Below are 21,277 nucleotides of genomic sequence, written 5' to 3' on the forward strand. Positions count from 1 at the left end.
TCACACTGGCAGAGGACTTTAATTCATGTTAGTTCAGCCAAAATCCAAGAAATATTTATAAATTATACACACAAACCAATAACTATTAAGTCAAAACCGGATAAAAAATCTCCACAGTAGTTCCCCTGAGATTAGGCTGAGCATACAGACAGAGCATGACACTAGACTAATTTATTTATACATGTATAGATTAGTAAAATCAAACTTACTGGCAACAATCCTTTATCTCACATAGCTGGCTTATTTCTAAACAGCTAAATACATGCAAATCTGAGACTTTCCTGCGATGTAGGACCCACATGTGGAGGAGCCCTCAGTGGCTGTGTTGTCCAGCCCTTGTAAGTAAAGGTTAAGTAATTATTCACTTAATAACATTTCTAACCATGGATTCATACAAGAGACAAAATTACAAATGTAGCAACCTCAATCATGGGACTATGATGTGAATATTTGGGTGAGAAAACTTAATATGAAAATTCCTATTATAAAATTAATTTTTCTCGGTTTTCTTCACTCATTGATGTGTTGCTTCAACACAAAACCATCAGGAATATTAGACACAAAATGTTGTAATATTTAAAAAATGGAGCTCACTCTTGCACAGATTTTTCACAGAGCCTTTTAGGACATAGCTATGTGACGCTGCTGTTAAATCTTTGTAAAGAATTAATGCAGTAGTTGCCACTGCCTTTACTTAACATGTACTGGCCTCCGGTATCTTGGAGTTGGTCATATGCGGGTAGAATCACACCAGCAGGAGTCTGGTAATGTCGTGAGAGTATGCAAAAACTTACCTCAACTGCCGTGTTTACAAACACATGCAGCCTGATCTACGAGCTGACTACCCTCCACCCACCAGTGCTGATGTGGTAACATTTGCTGCCTGTTGTATTCTAGCCTTGTATCTCATGGTCAATGATATCTTGCATCACCCCCCTCCCCACCCCCTTCAGATGGTTTACTGCACTTTACTAAGGGCTGCACAAACAATTATTTACTGGTTCATTGGTTTTCCTCTCACAACTTCTAATCCTTGTGGAGGACTTCCCATATGATGAGATATCTGGAACTGTGGACTGGTGCCATCATGTTCTGTAAAAGGTTACCTCGCATTATCTTGAGTTCTAAATAGACAATACATAATAATTCTGTCAATTTATTGTTGCAAGTTTGTGGCCTTTCTTCTGTACCTTTTTTCAATAACTTCATACAGCTGATACGTATGCTGTTTGTTTTGTCTCTGATGCTATCGTGGTCAGGAAACAAAAGATCTTCATGTAAGATAACTTTAATCAGGATACAGAGAAGTGGTAACTGTTAGGGTAATAATTTTGATTTGTTTTGATTGAGGCTACCACACTCCCTTAAACATTTTTATTATCATTTGCACAACCGTTACACCTACATCTCTTCCAGTGTCAAAGGGTGTCTTAGACAATCAATGGCTGGTGAAAACATGTTTGATAATTCTGTGCCCAAATATGTTAAATTTTACAGTCACTCCAAGTCTTCAAACTGTAAGCATAGTAATGCCCCGCCAGTGATCGCGCTGCACTATTTTCCACGACACATATGACCTAGTTGGGAAAAATGAAACAGTTTTGGATGCGAAGAGACGTGGGTAAGATTTTTAAACTTCTTCTTGGACAATTTCTCCCTCAGTTTGCCAACATCCACTAATAAAACAAAGTCTCTCTCTTTCCTCAAAATATTGAAAAGATAGAGTAAACTTCATGTCATGCTGCAAAAATCTAAATAGCTGATTTACATACCCCATTCAAAGAAATCAATTGAAAACATCAAACAATTACAAGGGAAATTTACAATAAACTAGTCAATGTGGAAGTTATTTTGCATTACACATTAATAATATAGCACAAGTATTACTGAAAGATTTAAACTATGTCCAACACCATGTAACCTCAATATCTACATTTCACAGGCCGTTTTATAATAGTGCTATCTGGGCATGCCACAGAGGTTGACCTGAACCTTACCTTCCTAGTTCCACAGAGGCTCAATCACAAAGATGAAGCGTAGCAGTCCTGAGGAGACCATCTGGAGTTTGGAAGATACACAGAGGAATACATGTAGGAAATTTGGTCTGTCCACAAGACATGCTAACAAAAAATCAGTTGGCCGCACACTGTCGGAATGTCCATATCCAGGTTTATGCCTAGTCTGGCTCACAGTTTTAGCTTGTGACACCTACAAGCTTCACATTCTGCTAAAAGGGGCAGAAAAAGTTTTGTGATCTTAATCAGTCAGAAAAAAAAACAGAACATATATATTACATATGAAACTGACACAAAGACATATAAATGAAGAAGAGAACGTTTTGAATGGAAGTAACAAAGCAGATGAAATTAGGTTCTCAGGTTCTCTTGACACCACAGATGATGTCTTGTGTGTTGGACTGGGTCAAAGTATCTACTGGGCACTTTATGTTAGTGGCATATTCTACTGTTATTAGGACTTCGATGTACACGTACTGAGTTAATTGCTCTATGTTGTAACCTGTTGCCTCCCATTCTATTGGCATATGGACAATGGCAACATCAATAACCTACCTTAATTTCCTTCTTTCTCTGTACGCCACCAATATATGAACAAAATCATAAAAGATCAATGCAGTCAGAACGATTTCAACCTGGCTGGAAAAAAAAAAAAAAAAAAAAAAAAAAAAAAAAAAAAAAAAAAAAAAAAAAAAAAAAAAAAAAGGGAAGCAAAGTTAATATAGACTTCAGTGTAAAGAGGGTTCAACCTATTTCATCAGTGCTGTGTCATGAGATGCCAGTGTACCTATACCATGTGCAGCAGGAACTTGCCAGATGACATTCCAATCATTAATCAGTATAAAGCAATTTCATTTCAGCATCTCTAAATGAAAACAAGCAGCATTCTGAGAAATTTAATAACACATTATCATTGCAGTACTCTACCTGGTCTGTACAACACCTCACATTTTGCAATGTCATGATTACAATGATGAAGTGGCAAAATTGCTTACTACCTCAAACAGATGTCTTGATAACTATCCTAGAAGAAAGTGGATTGCAAGAACCTGTCTCAACAAGTTGGGGTTGGCAGATAATGAAAAAACTGCATGTTAATGTGTTTCCATATGGGCTGAAGGTTATTTAAAATGCACAGTGTAAATATTTTACTGTGCTCTACAATAGCCAATTTGGGGTCCCAGAAATATCTTGCAAAGTTTTCCTTAAGCAGCCCATGGCTGGGAAAAAGCTCACCATGTAAGTTGGAGACCATGTCAAACATCTTAGTGGATTGTCACAGACACTGAAAATTAAAGTAAATTTTGACATAGCATTACAGTTTCTCATTACAACTTACTGATGACAAATAAGACTCCGCAAATATGGACCCGACACACTAACTTGCTCTACGCTGCCAGTACTTCAAACGGAATAACTGTGTAATTTGAGTTATCCTCATATTTAAAATGAGAACAGTAAGATGCACAACATCCTCGTATAATGTTAATCAGAGAATGAATGCTCGCACACTTAACATATTACTATAAAGCAAAACCACATTTGCTGTAAAGTAACTAACATTTCAGGGGTGGCATATTGATAAATTAGTTGCATATTACACAACATATTTGAGACTAATTTTAATAAACAATGGAAACTCCAGGTAGGAATATCAACACCGTAGAAAAAGATTTTGCTACTTACCATAAAGATGACACGTCATGCTGCAGACAGGCACACAACTAAAAGACACTTACACGTAAGCTTTTGGCCACAGCCTTCAGTAGAAAAAGAGAAAAACACACACACACAAATCATTCACAAAAGGATGCACACCTCATGCACATGTGACCACCAACTCCGGCAGCTCGGTCAGAATGCTTATGTGTGTTTTAATTTGCCTGTCTGCAACTTAACGTGTCATCTTTACACTAATAGCAATCTATCTTTTCCTACACTGTTTGTAGACTAATTTTACTGATGTTTGTAACATTATTATCAAGCTCGTATCAAATTATGGTGGAATCCAGAAACAAAATATCATAAGGGAAAGTCATTTTCTCTACTCAGTTCAGATCCATCTTCACACTTGGTGAAAGAAAAAAGAGGAAAGAATGTTAAACCAGATCATAGTTTAAACTTAACATGATTTCTGTACTATAGTGCAGTATTAAGTGTAAAGTAATCAGTATAATCGATATTTTTTTACATGCATATATAATTTTTAATCAGATCCATTTCAGAGATGTACAAATAACATGTTCCACAGTAGATGTAAAATCGTGCAACTATGTGAACAATATTTCCACTAAATGAATACATAAAAATTCTGAATAACTGTGGTCCACTGCAGATTATAACATTTGGACTTTTCCTATGTTCACTACAGAATGCTTAAACAGTACAAAAAATAAGATATTGAGTTCAGAACTGAAAATAATATACATCAAAATAAAATGAAGCAATAATTAAAAATTTATCTCAGTTGCTGCTCTTTGATAGATTAACCATAAGTTTATATTCTTAGTAGCAACATCTGGTCACTGATAATTATTAGAATGGCTATTTACAAAATACTCACACCCGTCACAAAATACAGAAAAGGTACCATTACATGAAAGTTCAGTTTTACAAACATATGAACAAGATACAAATCTCAGCATGCAAATGTGAAATTACTTAAAATACAGACATTTGATATGAACACAATGTCAGTCAATGTTGTAAAATTTAACATCTTCATTTTGGAGAACCAATAACACGTTGCTGTCTTCTGCTACGAGGTGTTTCTGAAACAGAGGTACAAAGAGTAACATTAAGAAAACATAAAGATGCACGCGCCCAATCCCCCACAAACCCACACACACACACACACACACACACACACACACACACACACACACACACACAAACACAAACAAACAAACAAACAAACACAAATTGACTACAGTTTGAGCTGCCAAGATAAAAATGAAAGAAAAAACCCTCAGCTGCATTTCCAACAAAATATTTCATATCTCTCGCCCTGAAATCGAACTAGTTGTCATAAAGCATTTTAATAACCAACTAAATCGGATGGGCATTGATTATTCTCTGTCACATAAGCTGGCCTCAGCTTTCAAATTTACTTTACAGAAAGTACAATCAGTGTAACAAAAGCCTTGAGACTTACAAGCTGAGTCCGGAAGCATTAATGCATACTGTTGTCTATAATCTCAAAAATTGAAGCACAACAATAAAAGCAAGAAGGAGCTTCTGTCAACATCAGAGCTTTCGTTCTGATTTACTAGATTAAATTCAGCTGGCATAAATACAGATAGTATTAAGCAATATATTGACAGTTTCTTGTTAATAAAGAATGCAGCTTAAGTTTGTAAGTGTTGCTTCTCTTTTGATGATGTATATATTGACTTTTTCGCAACACCCTTCCTTTAAGGGATCCACTGAATGAATAAAAGTTTGATTTTTTTTTTTTTAAACTAAAATTTGATTTACAAAGGCAACAAACTGCGAGAATATGAAGTCAGATACAGGTAGTGACTTAAGGATTATTTAACAAAGATATGGTGAGAAATAGGAAGTATATAGATTTGATTTCTCAGGTTGTCTGGGTGAGACTCATTAATCGTGTATTTCTGAGTGTTCTGCTGACTTGTTTCCATTGTATGCACAATATTTTGATAAGCAACCTGGCATATTTCTTCAGACTCTGGTTTAAAGAGCTCAAACACTTCCATCTAAGGACAGCCTCAGAGAAGAATTACAACAGCTATGAATAGTGTTCCGAAGGAATGGGTACCTTGACCATCAAATTAAAAGGGTGATGCAATCAAAACCAAGAATGTATGGGAATGAAGTAGAGAGATTGAGGAAGAGAAGCAAAAAATAGCTCATCTAGCCTATGCCGGCCCAGTATCAGTAAGATAGACAGTCTGCTATGAAAACACAGTATTCAGCTTGTTTCATTCTCTTCAACTAAGATGGAAAGTATTCTGTTCAATGTTGAAGACTATCTAGGTATCTGAAAGCTGGTGTGTACTTGACTCCATGCAAATGTGAATTTCTTACATGGTGCAGACACGACAATAACCAAGGAGAAATGCAAGGAACATCAGTGACACAACCAAATAAAAACCAAGCAGATAGCTGTCACCGACTACTGCCTTTGATATACTCATGAAGTTAAATATGATGAGACCAGTACCACATTGCAAATGATAAGATTCTAGGATAGCATAATTAAGGAGTCTATCGAAATAAGTATGTCAGAAAATCTATTAAACAGGGATGGAGGGCTCTCAATTTATTAAAATCTCACTGGGTACCACAAGCTGAGTGTTTGAATTTCACGGAACATCAGTGTGAGCTCTGAAAAACAAAAAGAGCATCAAAGGGCGTAGTGAGCATTGGGAACTGAACTCCACTATAAATAGTGGGGCGAGACTAACATAGTTCACTGTCTCGTTGGATTTCAGGCAGTGACTACACACAACAGCAAAACACTTAGCACCTAAAGTCAACCAAATATTGTGCAAAAATTGAAACCAACTTGGCAGAACACTTGGAAGCACACTATTACGCATACAGATTTAACTAAGGCACTGAGAATCATAAGGGTTCAATGCACAGGAATGAATTTTGAGAAACATAGATTAAAGGAACGACTTAGGAGCATACATGCCTATAGGGGAGTGCTAATTAACAAAGATAACAATAAATAACAGGGAGTGCTGGAAGAGCGATGTGAGCTGGTTTGGAGATATAATTCCTAAAAGCTAACAAATACAGTAAACATCAACAGGTTATTACCTCTTAATTAAGGGGGTCCCCAGCCATGGTGCAGTCTTTGAACAAAGCGGGACTGTGAATGGCACACACGACATTGTCTGGTGGCATGGGAAAACTCACTTCAGTGGCGTGCTTGGCAGTAAAGGGGCGCCAAACTGGCTGGAAATAGAATGGTAATAAATCCACCTTTTACGCCTGGCAAATACTGCAATTCACTGCACTGTTTACAAGGTGTATAGCTTTGCTTCCACCACTTGCCGATAGGTGGCGACAAAGGTAAGAAGCGATCAAAAGAATCACATCGCAGATGTCAGGCAGTTAGCTTGGACCTTGGTCAACATAACCTCATTCAAACATTAGCCGACTTGTGCCTGCATCATAAAGTTGTTCTTGATTGAAAATGTCAGTTTACGAGCATAATTCTCATAATTTGCCGGAGGTGTTACTGTTTTGTTTCAATATGAAGAAGACAGCAGCTGAGTCTCATGGAATGCTCTCAAGTACGTATGGTAAGAACACTATTAGTGAAAGACTGTCGTGAGTGGTTTCAGTGCTTCAGGAACAGTGATTTTAATGTTGTAGACTAGCATAGTGGTGGAAGAAAGAATGTTTTTGAAGATACAAAATTGGAGACATTGGTGAGTGAAGACTCGCGTCAAAAGAAATGGTACGATTAGTGGAAGTGAAACAGAAAGCCATTTCAAAACATCTTAAGTCCATGGGCATAATTCAGAAAGAAGGAACTTGAGTCCCTTGTGAGCTGAAACCAAGAGACATTGGACAGCATTTGTGTGTTTGTGAACAGTTGCTTCAGAGGCAAAAATGAAAGGGATTTCTGCAACGCCTTGTGACCGGGGACAAAAAATGGGTTGATTATGATAACTCTAAATGCAAAAAATCATGGGGATATCCCGACCGTGCTTCGACGTCGATGGCCAAGCCGAATATTCACAGCTCCAAGATCATGCTCTGCATTTGATGGGACCAGCTCAGCATCATGTACTATGAGGTGTTAAAACCAAATGAAACAATCACAAGTGCTCATTATCAAATGTCGTTAATGCGTTTCAACACAGCATTAAAAGACAAACGGCTGCAATACAGCGAGAGGCACGATAAAGTGATTTTGCAGCATGACAACGCTCGACCCCACGTTGCAAAATAGGTCAAAACATACTTGGAAATGTTAAAATGGGAAGTCCTACCCCACCCACCATATTCTCCAGACATTGCTCCCTCTGACTATCACCTGTTTAGATCAATGGCACACGGCCTGGCTGACCAACACTTCCGATCTCATGAAGAAGTCACAAATTGGATCGTTTCATGAATCCGCTTCAAACGATGAACAATTTTTTCGATGAAGGATTTGTAAACTGCCCGAAAATTGCAGAAATTAGTGGCCAGCAATGGAAAATACTTTGAATGATACATGTGTAACCAATGTGTTACATTAAAGCTTCAAATTCTGGGGAAAAAACAGCGGAAGCAAAGTTGTACACCTTGTACATCACATTGTGCACAGTATTCCTGGTGTTGATATGCAGAGGACAAATCAGGTGTCCAGAAACAGGTTTTGTAGAGAGCTGTGGCCAATGGGAACACCTTGAGGGAACGCGGTTCGGGATGGTGGCGTAGAAGATGAGGTACATTCCTCTCGTTAACTGAACTGCGCCAAAAAGCTGACATTCGACACGGATGTAAAATCCTGCTGTACATGCGTACTTCGGCGAAGAGTGGCAGACAATGATGTGAGCCACATGGTGTTGAGCACGACGAGCTGCCGAGAGCACAGCCGGGAGGTGTTGCCTCATTGAAGCGGACGAAGAGACTGCTTAAGCGACGGTTTGAGAAGGGTGGCAGCCAGAAAGCAAGGTAGTGTAAGCTCTATGTCTGGGGGGAGTGACCAGCTATGGAGCTGGGGGCCGATGGTACCTCGGCTGGCGGACACTTCACTGATCGCTGCTTTCCAGTCGGCGCAGCTCGTTATCTGCTGCTACAGGTGGAGACAAATGGAAGGAGCTGCCACAAGATGTTCATGAAAAACAATTTTAGAGACAAACCAAAAGTCTGAACTGTTTTTTAAACAAGTCCCAATATCCTATACTTCCTATGGAAAAATAGTGTACCCACTTTGTATTATGAAAAATTAATTAATATTTCTGGATATATTTATTAGTAGTTTTAATTCACAGAATTTTCATATGTGGGCTTGTTATAATAGTGTCTTTTGAACTTGTACAGTTTGTAATTAACGTGAAACTAAAATCAGAACATTAAGAACAGATACTAAATGCAAAACACACACACACACACACACACACACACACACACACACACACACACACACACACACACACACACACAAACACTATTACATATTCCAACACTTTGTGCTTCTCGTTATCATTTTTTTTAAGCACTTTCTGTGGCTTGAGATTCAGATAAAACTGCCAATGCACCTGTGATTATAAAGCTTTACATACATGATGTAGACACTAATTTATGTTTTCAATCCTAGTTAGCAAATGAGCAGTGCAGAGCAACAAAAATTTCCTTTGTGCTTGGGGCCCATATGGAAATGAATGTCAGAAAAATCGGAGTGACAGCTTTTTGTGAATGTTTATACAAACTGTGTGGCACTAGATACACAAGTAAATCTAGTTCACCACAAGATCAACAGGTGTCAGAATGAAGCATACATGCATGTTACAGTCTTTACATATTTATCTAGTAGTACATATTATCAATGATTCACAATGAACTTATGTTATTCCCCTCTATTTCTTTCTTCTTTTTTTGTGTTTTGAAATTCAGAAACCTATTAGTCACCATTACTTTTAATGTGAATTCACCACTGAGCACTTCATGTTTAGAGAAGGCTGGTCATGTGTAGTGTTGAAGATCAAATCCAGAAACAATGACCTTAAAGATTCTGCTGACCACCTGCAAAAGTATGGTGAACAGGCTGCGTATTGTAGAGTGTTCAGACAGGGTTACCACAAGAGGAAAGTAAATACGTAAACCTAGTACTCGGCCTATGTTTACTGTGATCGCAATCATTCCAAGCAATAACAAAACTTTATGATCACACAATTGACCATCACATTCAACAGAGACAAGTACTATCACTACCTCTCTTGTGCAGCAGCCCTGTCAGGACAGTAAACGGTACACAGCATGCCATGTCTGCTCATCATACTTCTGCCAGTCGGTACAATATTCGCCATCTTTGTTTTTGGATTTGTTCTTTAAGACCACACATGACAACCAAACCATTTATGTCATGACTTTAGTACAACTCACTGAGGACTTATTAAAGACTGTTGGCAGTATGAGATGCTTTTTTTGTCATTGTTCTATAGGTTTAGCCTAATTTCTTGTTATATTTCAGTGCTGGCAACATGGAGATGTTCTAAGAATTCAACCAGTCACAACACACTACAGGGTGGTTATAATTAAAGTTTCACTTCCTGTGCATGGAGTTAACAATACAGCAGAGAATTAATAAAATGAAACAGGAAGGAAAACAGAAGACAGAATATTTAAAGTTCTAAAACAAAGTATACAGAGAACACAAGGCTGCTTCACACTTGATGTCAACGCTGATGAACTCCCTAAGAAAGCGAGAAGGAAGAAAGACTATTGTCCTGTTTACATTGAGATCATTGCAAATTGAGCATAAATTGGATTGGGAAAAGGTGGCAAAAGGAGTAAACCATAACTCATCTGAAAAGAGCTAGCCTTGGGGCAACCATCAAAAATTTCAATCTAGGCCCTTGGTGGGGACTAGAATTTTGCTCAAGAACCCAATACTTTAACCCCCCCCCTCTCTCTCTCTCTCTCTCCAAAAAGGCAGAGTAATACATTCGGGATGCAGATAGAAAATCTAGAGAAGGGAACATAACCCTGGAGGGGGAGATGCCCATGACGTGGTGACCAAAACTGTATCAAAACAATGCAAGTATAATTAAAATTTATAGGCAGGTGTTAGTCTACTTTTTTTCAGTTATTTGCTAAGCTTAGCCCAGATGATAATTTCAGCCACCTCTAAATGCCATGCCAGTGTGCTTGAACTCAGAAGGTATGGACTTTGGTGACACACAGTATTATAATTCCTTTAGAAAGGTGAATGTATTATTAACAAGAAGATAATTACCTTTAAGAATGCCTTTCTATAGGCAGTCTGGCGACAATGACCATTTTCTCCATTATTCATTTTAATTATATTTTCAGTTGTGCTATTTTGAATACTTTGATTCAAGTGTCGTATTAGCAGGCTACTGATTTCAATCTTTAACGATTTCTCGAAACCTCAGATAATGTAACACAGCATCAAACAGATTATTTAGCTTTTAGTGAAGAAATAAGCTCGTAATATTATAGCATCTTTGGTTGACAAGTTTTGTGCATTCAGAGCTCCCATAAAGATAGATGGTTAACTGTGTAAGAACATTAATTAAGGCAATATTATATCATAAATAAGTAAATTAATACTTATTGTAAACTATCAATTGAAGGGTTCACTTCTATTTGCATATTTTTTGAAGAAAGAAAACATCTCATAGTCATAAATTTTGGCCTAGATTTTGTTTACATTATTGTGACTAAGTTATGTGATTATTTCAACAAAGTACAGTTTGTGTTGCTAGTGTATTATTACACGCTATCCATTTCATTCTCTAACAAGCAGCCAAAGTGAAAAGTTTGGTAATAAGTGAAAAATTCATATATTGTAGACTCAATTTTTTGTTTACTTTTGTTTCCTCACATAAACAATACTCGTTCAATTGTTTCTACTTCTCCAGAAGTTCTGAATTAGTGCCCAAACTTTAGGCCTAAAGTTTCTAAGAAATTTAATGTATTTATTGAGTAGTGTAGGAAGTTTTCTTGTTTAATTTAGATTATAGCTAAAATTTGTTTGCCACCAGTGAGAAGTGTATGACTTGCCGTTGGATTGTTAGTTACGGGTGTTGTGCGAGGTTCGTTGCAGTTTCTTATATGTGGGTGACTGTAGTGGCATGGGAATTGGGGAAATCAACAACCAGTTGTGTAAGGTTTGCTGTAGAGATAGGAAGATAGTGGAACATGAGAAGGTTGCTACCCTGCAGGTGGAACTAGATAAGGCAAAACAAGATCTGGAAATGTTAAGGGGAGAGAAGGGAAAGGAGATGTGGGAGTGACAATAGTTTATAGAAGAAATAGGAATAGGATTTTCTCAGACATTTTTGTTATCAATGTGGAAAACAGGTTTGATCTGTTGCCACAGTTGGAAACTGATGAGCTACAAGTATATGTAGCAGTAGACAGGACACAACAAACTTCCAAAAAGTGTTTGAGAAGTAAGAGGCCAGAAATAGTTGTGTAGAAGAAGAAAATTTTCTTGTTAGGCAGTTCACATGGTAGAGATGTTGGCCAACTGTTGACGAATGATCCAAGTCACAAGTTTTTTGAAATCTAGTGGAAGTCCAGGTCAGGTGATGGAGGATGTAGGTTCACTTCACAAAGACATCACAAAAGGGAGACACCAGGGTAAAGTGGGTGGGGCTGGCAACAGCATAGACAGGGTCCTAATTATTCAATTGGGGGTGACAGGTAAAGATAGCTTCAGTATCAAGATATACTGGTGTGGGGCTTGTATCTGTTGTAAGGTGCCATGGCCAACCTCATTTAAACTCTTCTGTTAGGAGAGTTAATTTACCGTATTTACTCAAATCGAAGGCGCACTTTTTTTTACGGTTTTTGTAATCCAAAAAACCGCCTGCGGCTTAGAATCAAGTGCAAAGCAAGCGGAAGTTCTGAAAAATGTTGGTGGGTGCCGCCACAACTAACTTTTGCCGTTGAATATATGTAGCGCTACACAGACATGCTTTGTAGGCTGGCACCAAAACCTCTGCGTCAGTAAATAAATTAAAAAGGAAGGTGGAAGATGAACTTTTTCTCCGCCCCGATTTCGACCACTGCATTTTCATACATTATCCAACAAAGTAAATACAAATTCCGTATTTTTCATCTTCGAATGTAGCAGCCTTTCAATGTACTACGAAAATCCGACTGGCCAGACTGTTTGGGATGTTTGTCAATATGGCCAACTCTACGTTCTGAATTTTTTCGTACCTGTGAGAAGAGATGGTTGCTAATAGGAACTTTTATGAAGTATTCTCTTCACTATAAGAATAATATGAATATAAACATTTTGCCATGTATTGTTTCGTGTTTGCTGCTATTTCATTTGAATCCTGTCTGCATAATAAACTACGAAACTATAGTGAGACAACAGCAAACGTGGAAGAATACACATAACATATCATGTTTATATTCAAATTATTCATATGCCTCATAGTGATACAGTCAGAAATGAAGCACGGCAATTGACTAGACTTTTAAATCTAAGATGACTCTAATTACTGTGCAGAATGTAATGGACTAAAGAGGCGCCTGCAAAGATTTTCAAACGGAGAAAAATTTTCGCTAAACTCTCGTTCAGAACATCTTCTATCATACGCAGTCTATTATTTGGTTCTTGTTGATCATCAAAGAAAGCAGCAGTGTAAGTAACAACAAACAGCAGTCTCTTGCCATTGTTTTGCTAATGAGACGATATCTCTCTCTCTCTCTCTCTCTCTCTTTTGTTGTAAGCGGTGGTAGCGCGCACAAAAGCAAGCCATGCCGCGAGCGGCGACAGGCCGTAAACACACACTATCAGAATGCGACAAACAATGCATGACACAGGACAGTAATGCATTTTCAGCTTAGAGTGACGTAAACACCTATAACAAAGAAAACGGCACTTATCAGATCAAAGAAAAATAAGCAATCAATTCAAACCGGACGAAGCACATGGATAAGGAAGGGTATCCGTATAAATACGGACGGAGTGCCTGACGCTTAGCAATGACTACCTGGTAAAGCCTAACTGCTAAGCTTACGACTCGAACCAAACTACTGCAGCTGTATCGTCATTCATTCAACCTAAATTGTGTCTCATATTACAATGGACCAACTTTGATTCGATTTGGAGATGTGGCCTAAAACTTTTCTTTCCTCTTGAATTTCGAGTCAAATTTCAGGTGCGGCTTAGATACGGGAAATTTTTTTTCCCTTGATTTCGAGTCTCATTTTTCAGGTGCGGCTTAGATTAGAGTACATACAGTAGGAGTGGAACGGCTGTTTGGATCAGGTATGAGGATTTATACCGGTGTGGTTCCTCTTGGCTTTCAGTAGGTGGGACTATACTAGGCATGCCCTTCACCTCAACAGGAAAGGGGAGGGAAAACTGCCTAGGCTAATACCAAATAACGTAAGTATTGGGGGGGGGGGGGGGGGGGGGGGCACTCTCACAAGTGGTGAAGTACCAGGGTTACAAACAACAGGACGGAATTTTTTTTTTGGGTAGCGAGGGCAGAAACAAGAAATGTTCTGAGGCAGGCTAAAAATGACATTCATACTGATAAAACAGGCAACCAGAAAACAAATTTTAACATACACCATTCATGCAAACAAGCCCCGAGTTGAAAATGGAAGTATTCAAAAATAGACAAATAAATTCAGTTCATCCAGTTGTAATTCAGCTAGCACACAATATAAGTTATCCTTACTGCACCACAATACCCGTGGACTAAGTAGTAAGTTTAAAGAGTTGCTTATTTTTGTTGAAGAGTTAGAGTTGCACAACCAGTTGTTACAATCTGCTTCTCAGATCATGATGTGACTGCTGGTAAAGACACGTTAAATGTTACAGGATTCAAGTTAGCTTTTTATTTTTACAGAGAAAATATGGAGAATCCGAGTTGCCTCATTTGTCAGAATCTGATTTATCTTCAAGCATAATGATATTAATAAATTTTGCTCAGAGCAGCACTTAGAAGTTTGTGCAACAAAAGTATTATGAAATAAGCAGCCTTTTGCAGTAGTAAGTATATACAGAGCAGCTTCAGGGAACTTTAACGTCTTCATAAAACATCTGGAAGTTCTGTTGTCCCATCTCACAGTAAAAAACCGGAAACAGTGTTTGCTCGAAATTTTAATGTGGATTTATTGAAAAGCTCTGTAAGTGAACAATTATTGCAATCAGTAACACTGCAATTCAATTCAATGCCTTCTGTGAACTTTGCAACTAAGGTATGCAAGTGCTCTGAGCCAACTACTGATAATATCTTTGTAGACAAAACTAGGGAAAAAAAGACATATCACAAAACCAATAGTAAATGGGCTATCTGATAATGACTTGCAGCATCTTGTGTTAAATGTTGAAACTTGTAGGATTAAAAATCTATTAAAGCTGAGTGCAGGAGGGTAATAAATCAGTCAAAAACAGAGTTTTCGGAGATTGCTCAAAGACATGAACTGGATAGATGTTTACAATACCTCCGACTCAAATGGAAAATACAAAGCATCCATTAATAAATTTACTTCCTCTTTTGAAAATTGTTTTCCCCTAAAGATAACTAAAATCAAATAGAAGCCTAAAAATAAACCATGGCTCACACAAGGAATAAAAAAAGATGTGGGACAAAAAGGAGCCTGCACCTACTATCTAGGAATAGCTCTGATGCTAGCACTATAATGCATCACAAAGAACACTGCAAAATATCTAAGCAAATAATCTATAAATCTAAACAGCTTCACTATGAGGAAAAGATATTACATCAGACAATAAAATAAAAACTATATGGGATATGAAGAAAACAAAGAAAGGTGGAGCCAAAACAGAAGAGGAACAGATAGCTCTAAAAATAAATGAGATATTCATAACAAGGACATGTAGTGTTGCAAATATCATTAACAAGTACTTCGTTTCCATTACTGGCAGCTTGGGATTATCAGGTTCAGTAAACAGTGCAATGGAATATAGGAGACCAGCCTTTACAAATAACTTCAGTAACATGGAAATGACACATTGCCTAAACAAGTAGTAGCATCATAAAATCCTTAAACTCAAAGTATTGTAGTGGTTATGACAACATATCAATGAAGCTAATCAAAGAGTGCTCATGTGAGTTGAATTCTATCTTATGTTATTTGTGTAATCAATATCTTATGAGTGGAACATTTCCAGAGCGGCTAAAATACACTGAAGTTAAGCCGCTTTACAGGAGGAGGATACAGAGATATTGGTAAACTATTGAACAATTTCACTTTTGCTGGATTTTTCAAAAATATTTGGAAAGGTCATGTTCAAGCTGCTTCTTAAGCATCTAGCTGCAAATAAAATACTGTCCATGTCAAAGTTTGGGTTCCTTAAGGGTTCTGATACACAGAATGCTATTTACATGTATAGTGAGAATGCACTTAATTCATTATATAACAAATTAAGAGCTACTGGCATTTTCTGTGACTTGTCAGTAGCCTCTGACTGTGTGACATACAGCATTCTCGTAACTATATTAGAATATTATTGTATCACTGGCAGTGCTACAAAATGGATCGTCTTACCTAACTAACAGGAAACAAAGGGTACCTGTGCAGTAAGCAGTCATCTGATTGGGAATTAATTACATGTGGTGTTCCTCAAGGTTCCATCTTGGGTCCATTGCATTTTCTGGTGTACATTAGTGACCTCTCAATTGTTACAGTGCCAGACACTAAGTTTGTTTTGCTTGTAGATGATAGAAACATTGCAATAAATAGCAAGTCAAATACAGATTTAGAAATGGCTGCTAATAAAATTTTCAATGACAATAAACATTTCAAAGCTGATTCACTGTCATTAAATTTTGCAACAACGCACTACATGCACTTTAGAACCTGTAAGAGATTTCCTTCCAGCAAGTGAATAACATGAAGCTATGGAAAACGTTGACAGTGTTAAAATTTCTGGGAGTACAACTGCACAATAAATTCAGTTGGGAAGGGCATACCATAGGAATGCTGAAGTGCCTACACAAGTCTTGTATTTGCAGTGAGAAAGATGTCAGATGTACGAGACATAAATGTAAAAACTTTGCATACTTTCATTCTATTATGTCATACAGGATCATATTCCGGGGTAACTACTCAAACTGAGCAAAAGTTTTTAGCGTGCATAAGCATGTAACAAGACTCGTTTGTAGTGTAAATTCAAGAACAGCATGTGTAAATCTGTTCAAGGAACACTGTATTCTGAACACTGCTTTAAACAGAGTTCGAAAGACTTTTTGATAGGAACTTCTACTCTACAGATGAGTATTGTAACGGGGGTTGTTAGACCAGCTTACAATAAACATGTCTGTAAGATTTCGGTCACGACAGCATTTGGTCACTACAATCAAGATTAGTCATTTTGTATACAATAAATGTATTAAAAGTTGCGTTACTACATTTCATTCTGACCATGTACTAATTCTGTAAACATTATCAGTTCCAGAATGAGGTTTTCACTCTGCAGCGGAGTGTGCACTGATATGAAACTTCCTGGCAGATTAAAACTGTGTGCCGGACCGAGACTTGAACTCAGGACCTTTGCCTTTCGCGGGCCAGTGCTCTACCAACTGAGTTACCCAAGCACGACTCATGCCCCGTCCTCACAGCTTTACTTCTGCCAGTACCTCGTCTCCTACCTTCCAAACTTAACAGAAGCTCTCCTGCGAACCCGCAGGCACACAGTTTTAATCTGCCAGGAAGTTTCTTTAGCAGTTCCAATTTACTGTCATGTATTCACATATTTTGACAATCTCCTGACAAATGATCACGGTAGTGAATATTATATTAAAATGTTTTACATTTTTGCATTATATTTTCTAACCTGTTCCACAGCCATGAGAATCATCTCGTTTTTGGGTCTGTGGAATGAAAACTGAATCTAATCTAAAATACTTCAGTCTATCAGACAGCTAAACCATGCAATTCAATGCCTGTTAAACAAAGATTTTAAAAAGCTCAGGACTTGCTTGCTTAGCAGTACAATACCTTTATTTAATATCTTCTTTGGTTTTCCAGTAGCAGAACTGCTGTGCAGAAATGTTGGTGTTTTCCTCAGAAGATCAAACTGTCCGTCTTCCTCAGGGACCTCACCTGATTTCTTTGGCGATTTGCTGTATGTCTTACTAGGTGGTGTAATATGCGGCTCTAGAAGTTAAACAAAAATGGCGTACTCAGGTGTTAGTTCATGTACTTGTCACATACATAATGTACAAAATGGTTAATATTTTTCAATGATGGATGGCAATGGACCAAACTTACATGTCACATGCTGTACTATGAAAGTAGGTTTAACTGAGTTTCCCCTCATTATTCAGAAGTAAAGACAGGGAACTTAGGACTCATTACATCCAGTCTCAAATTTCTCAGTCAAAGAATACACTTTCAAAGAGAATAAGACAAACAGTCTCATGTGTTATATGTCTTACAACTTAGCTAATCTACAAAATATGGGATAAGGAAACTTCAAATTTATTAGAGATGAAACAGCATTCCAGAAGTGTCCATAAGACGACAAAATCTGGAAACCTTTCCAATCTTAGTGGATTTTAAGAAAGTAAAAAACGGTCTACCAAATACAATGAGAGGTATGTGTGACTCAGAATCTCTAATACCTCCCTTGAAGCTATTTTATATATACCACAATAAAAATGAAGCAAAAATGTTTGCTACAATGTAGTTGGCAACTGTCACATGGCTGAAAGCAAATGCTTTAAAATTACTGAAACATCCCTCTGTTGTGTATAAGGCTCCTGAAGCAGTACATAAAATTCAGTGAACAGTAATCTAGTAGTCGACAAGTAATTTATTTCTCACGAAAAACTCATCTGCACGATGACACAATCTTCTGGCCAATAATGCCATATAATCATTTAATTTCATTTCAACCAGTTACAACTATGACAAAGCAATTCGCAAATTGGATGACATTTTTCATGAAAATAAACGAATAGGGGGAAAAGCCATTAACAATATATAAGGTTGTTAGTGTTTTGAGTGAAAAAGACATACTTTAGGTTACTGTTTATATACAATGCTGGCCATTGCAATTGCAGCACAGAACTAATGCCAAATTTCCAGAAACTGTATTACATGCTTAGATATGCAAATTATTAGCATTTCATCCCAAAGACACGAAGCAGGTGGTAATAGTAAAGCCACCTACATTCTGCGTATAAAGAAAGATTACATAGTGGGTTTGTCGTCCAAAAATTGGGTTTGAATGAAGAGTTTACAAGTGAAAAAAAAAACTTGTTGTCAGAACACACAGGATGTGTACTGCAATGAAAGTGTTTTTCCCCCTGACTGGTGGTGGATCTTAATTGACTGAGTAAAAGAATTAAAAGTTGGCAATAACTGTAGATGTAGGAAAAAAAAGGTATAAGATTAGCACTTAAGTTGTCGTTCATGTAATCTCACATGCATGCGGCGCCTCCCCCCTCGCTGTTCATCTCCTCCTTCCCTTCCTCCTCCCCTCTCTCCAAGACCAGAGACAAGTTTATTGTTACAATCAACGAAAACTTGATTGGGAACTGAAGTTTCTTAAAACATATGGGGAAATTAGTAGAGATAATTGGTTAGTGATCTCTCCTGCAGCTGAATCTGTGAGGATAGTAGTTTCAATGACAGTATTCTGCATAGTTAAATCTGCCAATATTTAGGATTATGAAGTTTTGCTTGATACAAATTCTGCAGTAGTATTCAATAACATGACAGTAAGCCATAAACAGAACTTTTGTATCATCTGTCAGAACTGACATTCATGAAGAAAACGGAACAGCATACAATTGTGAACACACTTTGTTTAAAATTATATATACATAAGGAGGAAGTAGCAGCCCCGGCAGTCAGTGAACTCCTAACTACGATGGTGGAGATGGTCATCGAAAGCTCAAGGATTTTATTCGAATTTAAGCGTCTTGAAAAACCGAGAACGTTTTATTCATGTATGCCATCGCGAAAGACTCTGACGATACATCCATCTGACTGATTATTTAGAGACCCTCATGTAAAACTCAGAAGTTAGTCAAGAACTTCACGAGATTTTTATATACTGGAGATGCTGACTCACAGATAGGCTCAATAAAAAGAATGTCGCAAATAATGCTTTCAGCCATTAAGGTCTTTGTCAGCAATAGACTAGACACTACACACACACACACACACACACACACACACACACACACACACACACACACACACACACGCGCGCGCGTGCGCGACTGCAGTCTCGGGCAACTGCAACCACACTGTGAGTAGCAGCAGCACTGGTGCACGATGGGAGTGGTTACTGGGTGGTGGTAAGGAGGAGGCTGGGGCAGGGAGGTGGAGAGATAGTATGGTGGGGGTGGTGGACAGTGAAGTATTGCTGGTTAGACGGTGGGCAGGGGAGAGCTATGGGGGTAGTAGAAAAGGAAAGAAGTAAAAAGACTGGACGTGATGGCGGAATGATGGCTGTGTAATGCGAATGACAACAGGGAAGAGGCTGGATAGGTGAGGACACTGACTAACAAAATTTGAGGCCAGGAGGGTTACGGGGACATAGGACATATTGCGGGGAAAGTTCCCGCCTGCACAATTCAGGAAAGCTGGTGTTGGTGGGAATGATCCATATGGTACAGGCTGTGAAGCAGTCATTGAAATGAAGGACACCATATTTGGCAGTGTGTTCGGCAACAGGATGGTCCAATTGTTTCTTGTCCACAGTTTGTCGATGGCCATTCATATGGTCAGACAGCTTGTTGGTTGTCAATGCCCACATAGAATGCAGTATAGTGGTTGCAGCTTAGCTTCTAGATGACATACTGGTTTTGCAGGTAGCCTTGCCTTTGACGGGATAGGTGATGTTAGTGACCGGACTGGAGTAGGTAGTGGTGGGAGGATGTATGGGACAGGTCCTTCATCTAGGTCTATTGCAGGGGTATGACTGTGAGGTAAGGGTTTGGGAGCAAAGGTTGTGTAAGGATGGATGAGTATATTGTATAGGTTTGGATGAGTATATTGTATAGGTTTGGTGGACTATGGAATACCACTATGGGAGGGGTGGGAAAGATGGTGGGCAGGACATTTCTCATTTCCAGGCACGATGAGAGGTAGCTGAAACCCTGGTGGAGAATGTAATTCAGTTGCTCCAGTCCTGGATAGTACTGAGTTACAAGGGGAATGCTTCTCTGTGGCTGGCATGTGGGGCTTTGGGAGGTGATGGGAGATACTCTCAACCACTTACCTCACAGCTCATATCCATGTAATAGAAGTAGATGCAAGACCTGTGCCTTACATCCTCCTAGCACCACCTACTCCAGTCTGGTCACTAACATCATCTATCCCATCAAAGGCAGAGCTACCTGTGAAACAAGTCATGTGATTTACAAACTAAGCTGCAACCACTGTGCTGTACTCTATGTGGGCATGACAACCAACATAGCTGTCTGTCCGCATGAATGGCCATCAACAAATTGTGGCAAATAAACAAGTGGACCATCCTGTTGCTGAACACACTGCCATACATGACATCCTTTATTCAATGACTGCTTCACAGCCTGTGGCAAATGGACCCTTCCCACCAACACCACCTTTTCTGAATTGCACAGGCA

At 38.3% G+C, this 21,277-nt stretch overlaps 1 protein-coding gene across 1 annotated transcript in view; it reads right to left on the minus strand.

The window, feature by feature from the left end:
* Positions 1–4,211: 4,211 nt before the first annotated feature.
* LOC126175390 (disks large-associated protein 5-like) overlaps positions 4,212–21,277 on the minus strand; it is a 179,766-nt gene continuing 162,700 nt past the window's right edge. Inside the window, exons 10-11 of the mRNA XM_049922172.1 lie at positions 17,673–17,831; positions 4,212–4,786 (exon numbers count right to left, since the gene is read on the minus strand). Coding sequence (XP_049778129.1) covers positions 4,737–4,786; positions 17,673–17,831 — 209 coding nt within the window. The 3' untranslated portion in view covers positions 4,212–4,736. The remainder of the gene's footprint in view (positions 4,787–17,672; positions 17,832–21,277) is intronic.

This window comes from Schistocerca cancellata, chromosome 3 (assembly GCF_023864275.1).
Source record: "Schistocerca cancellata isolate TAMUIC-IGC-003103 chromosome 3, iqSchCanc2.1, whole genome shotgun sequence".
In the NCBI taxonomy this organism is placed as follows: domain Eukaryota; kingdom Metazoa; phylum Arthropoda; class Insecta; order Orthoptera; family Acrididae; genus Schistocerca; species Schistocerca cancellata.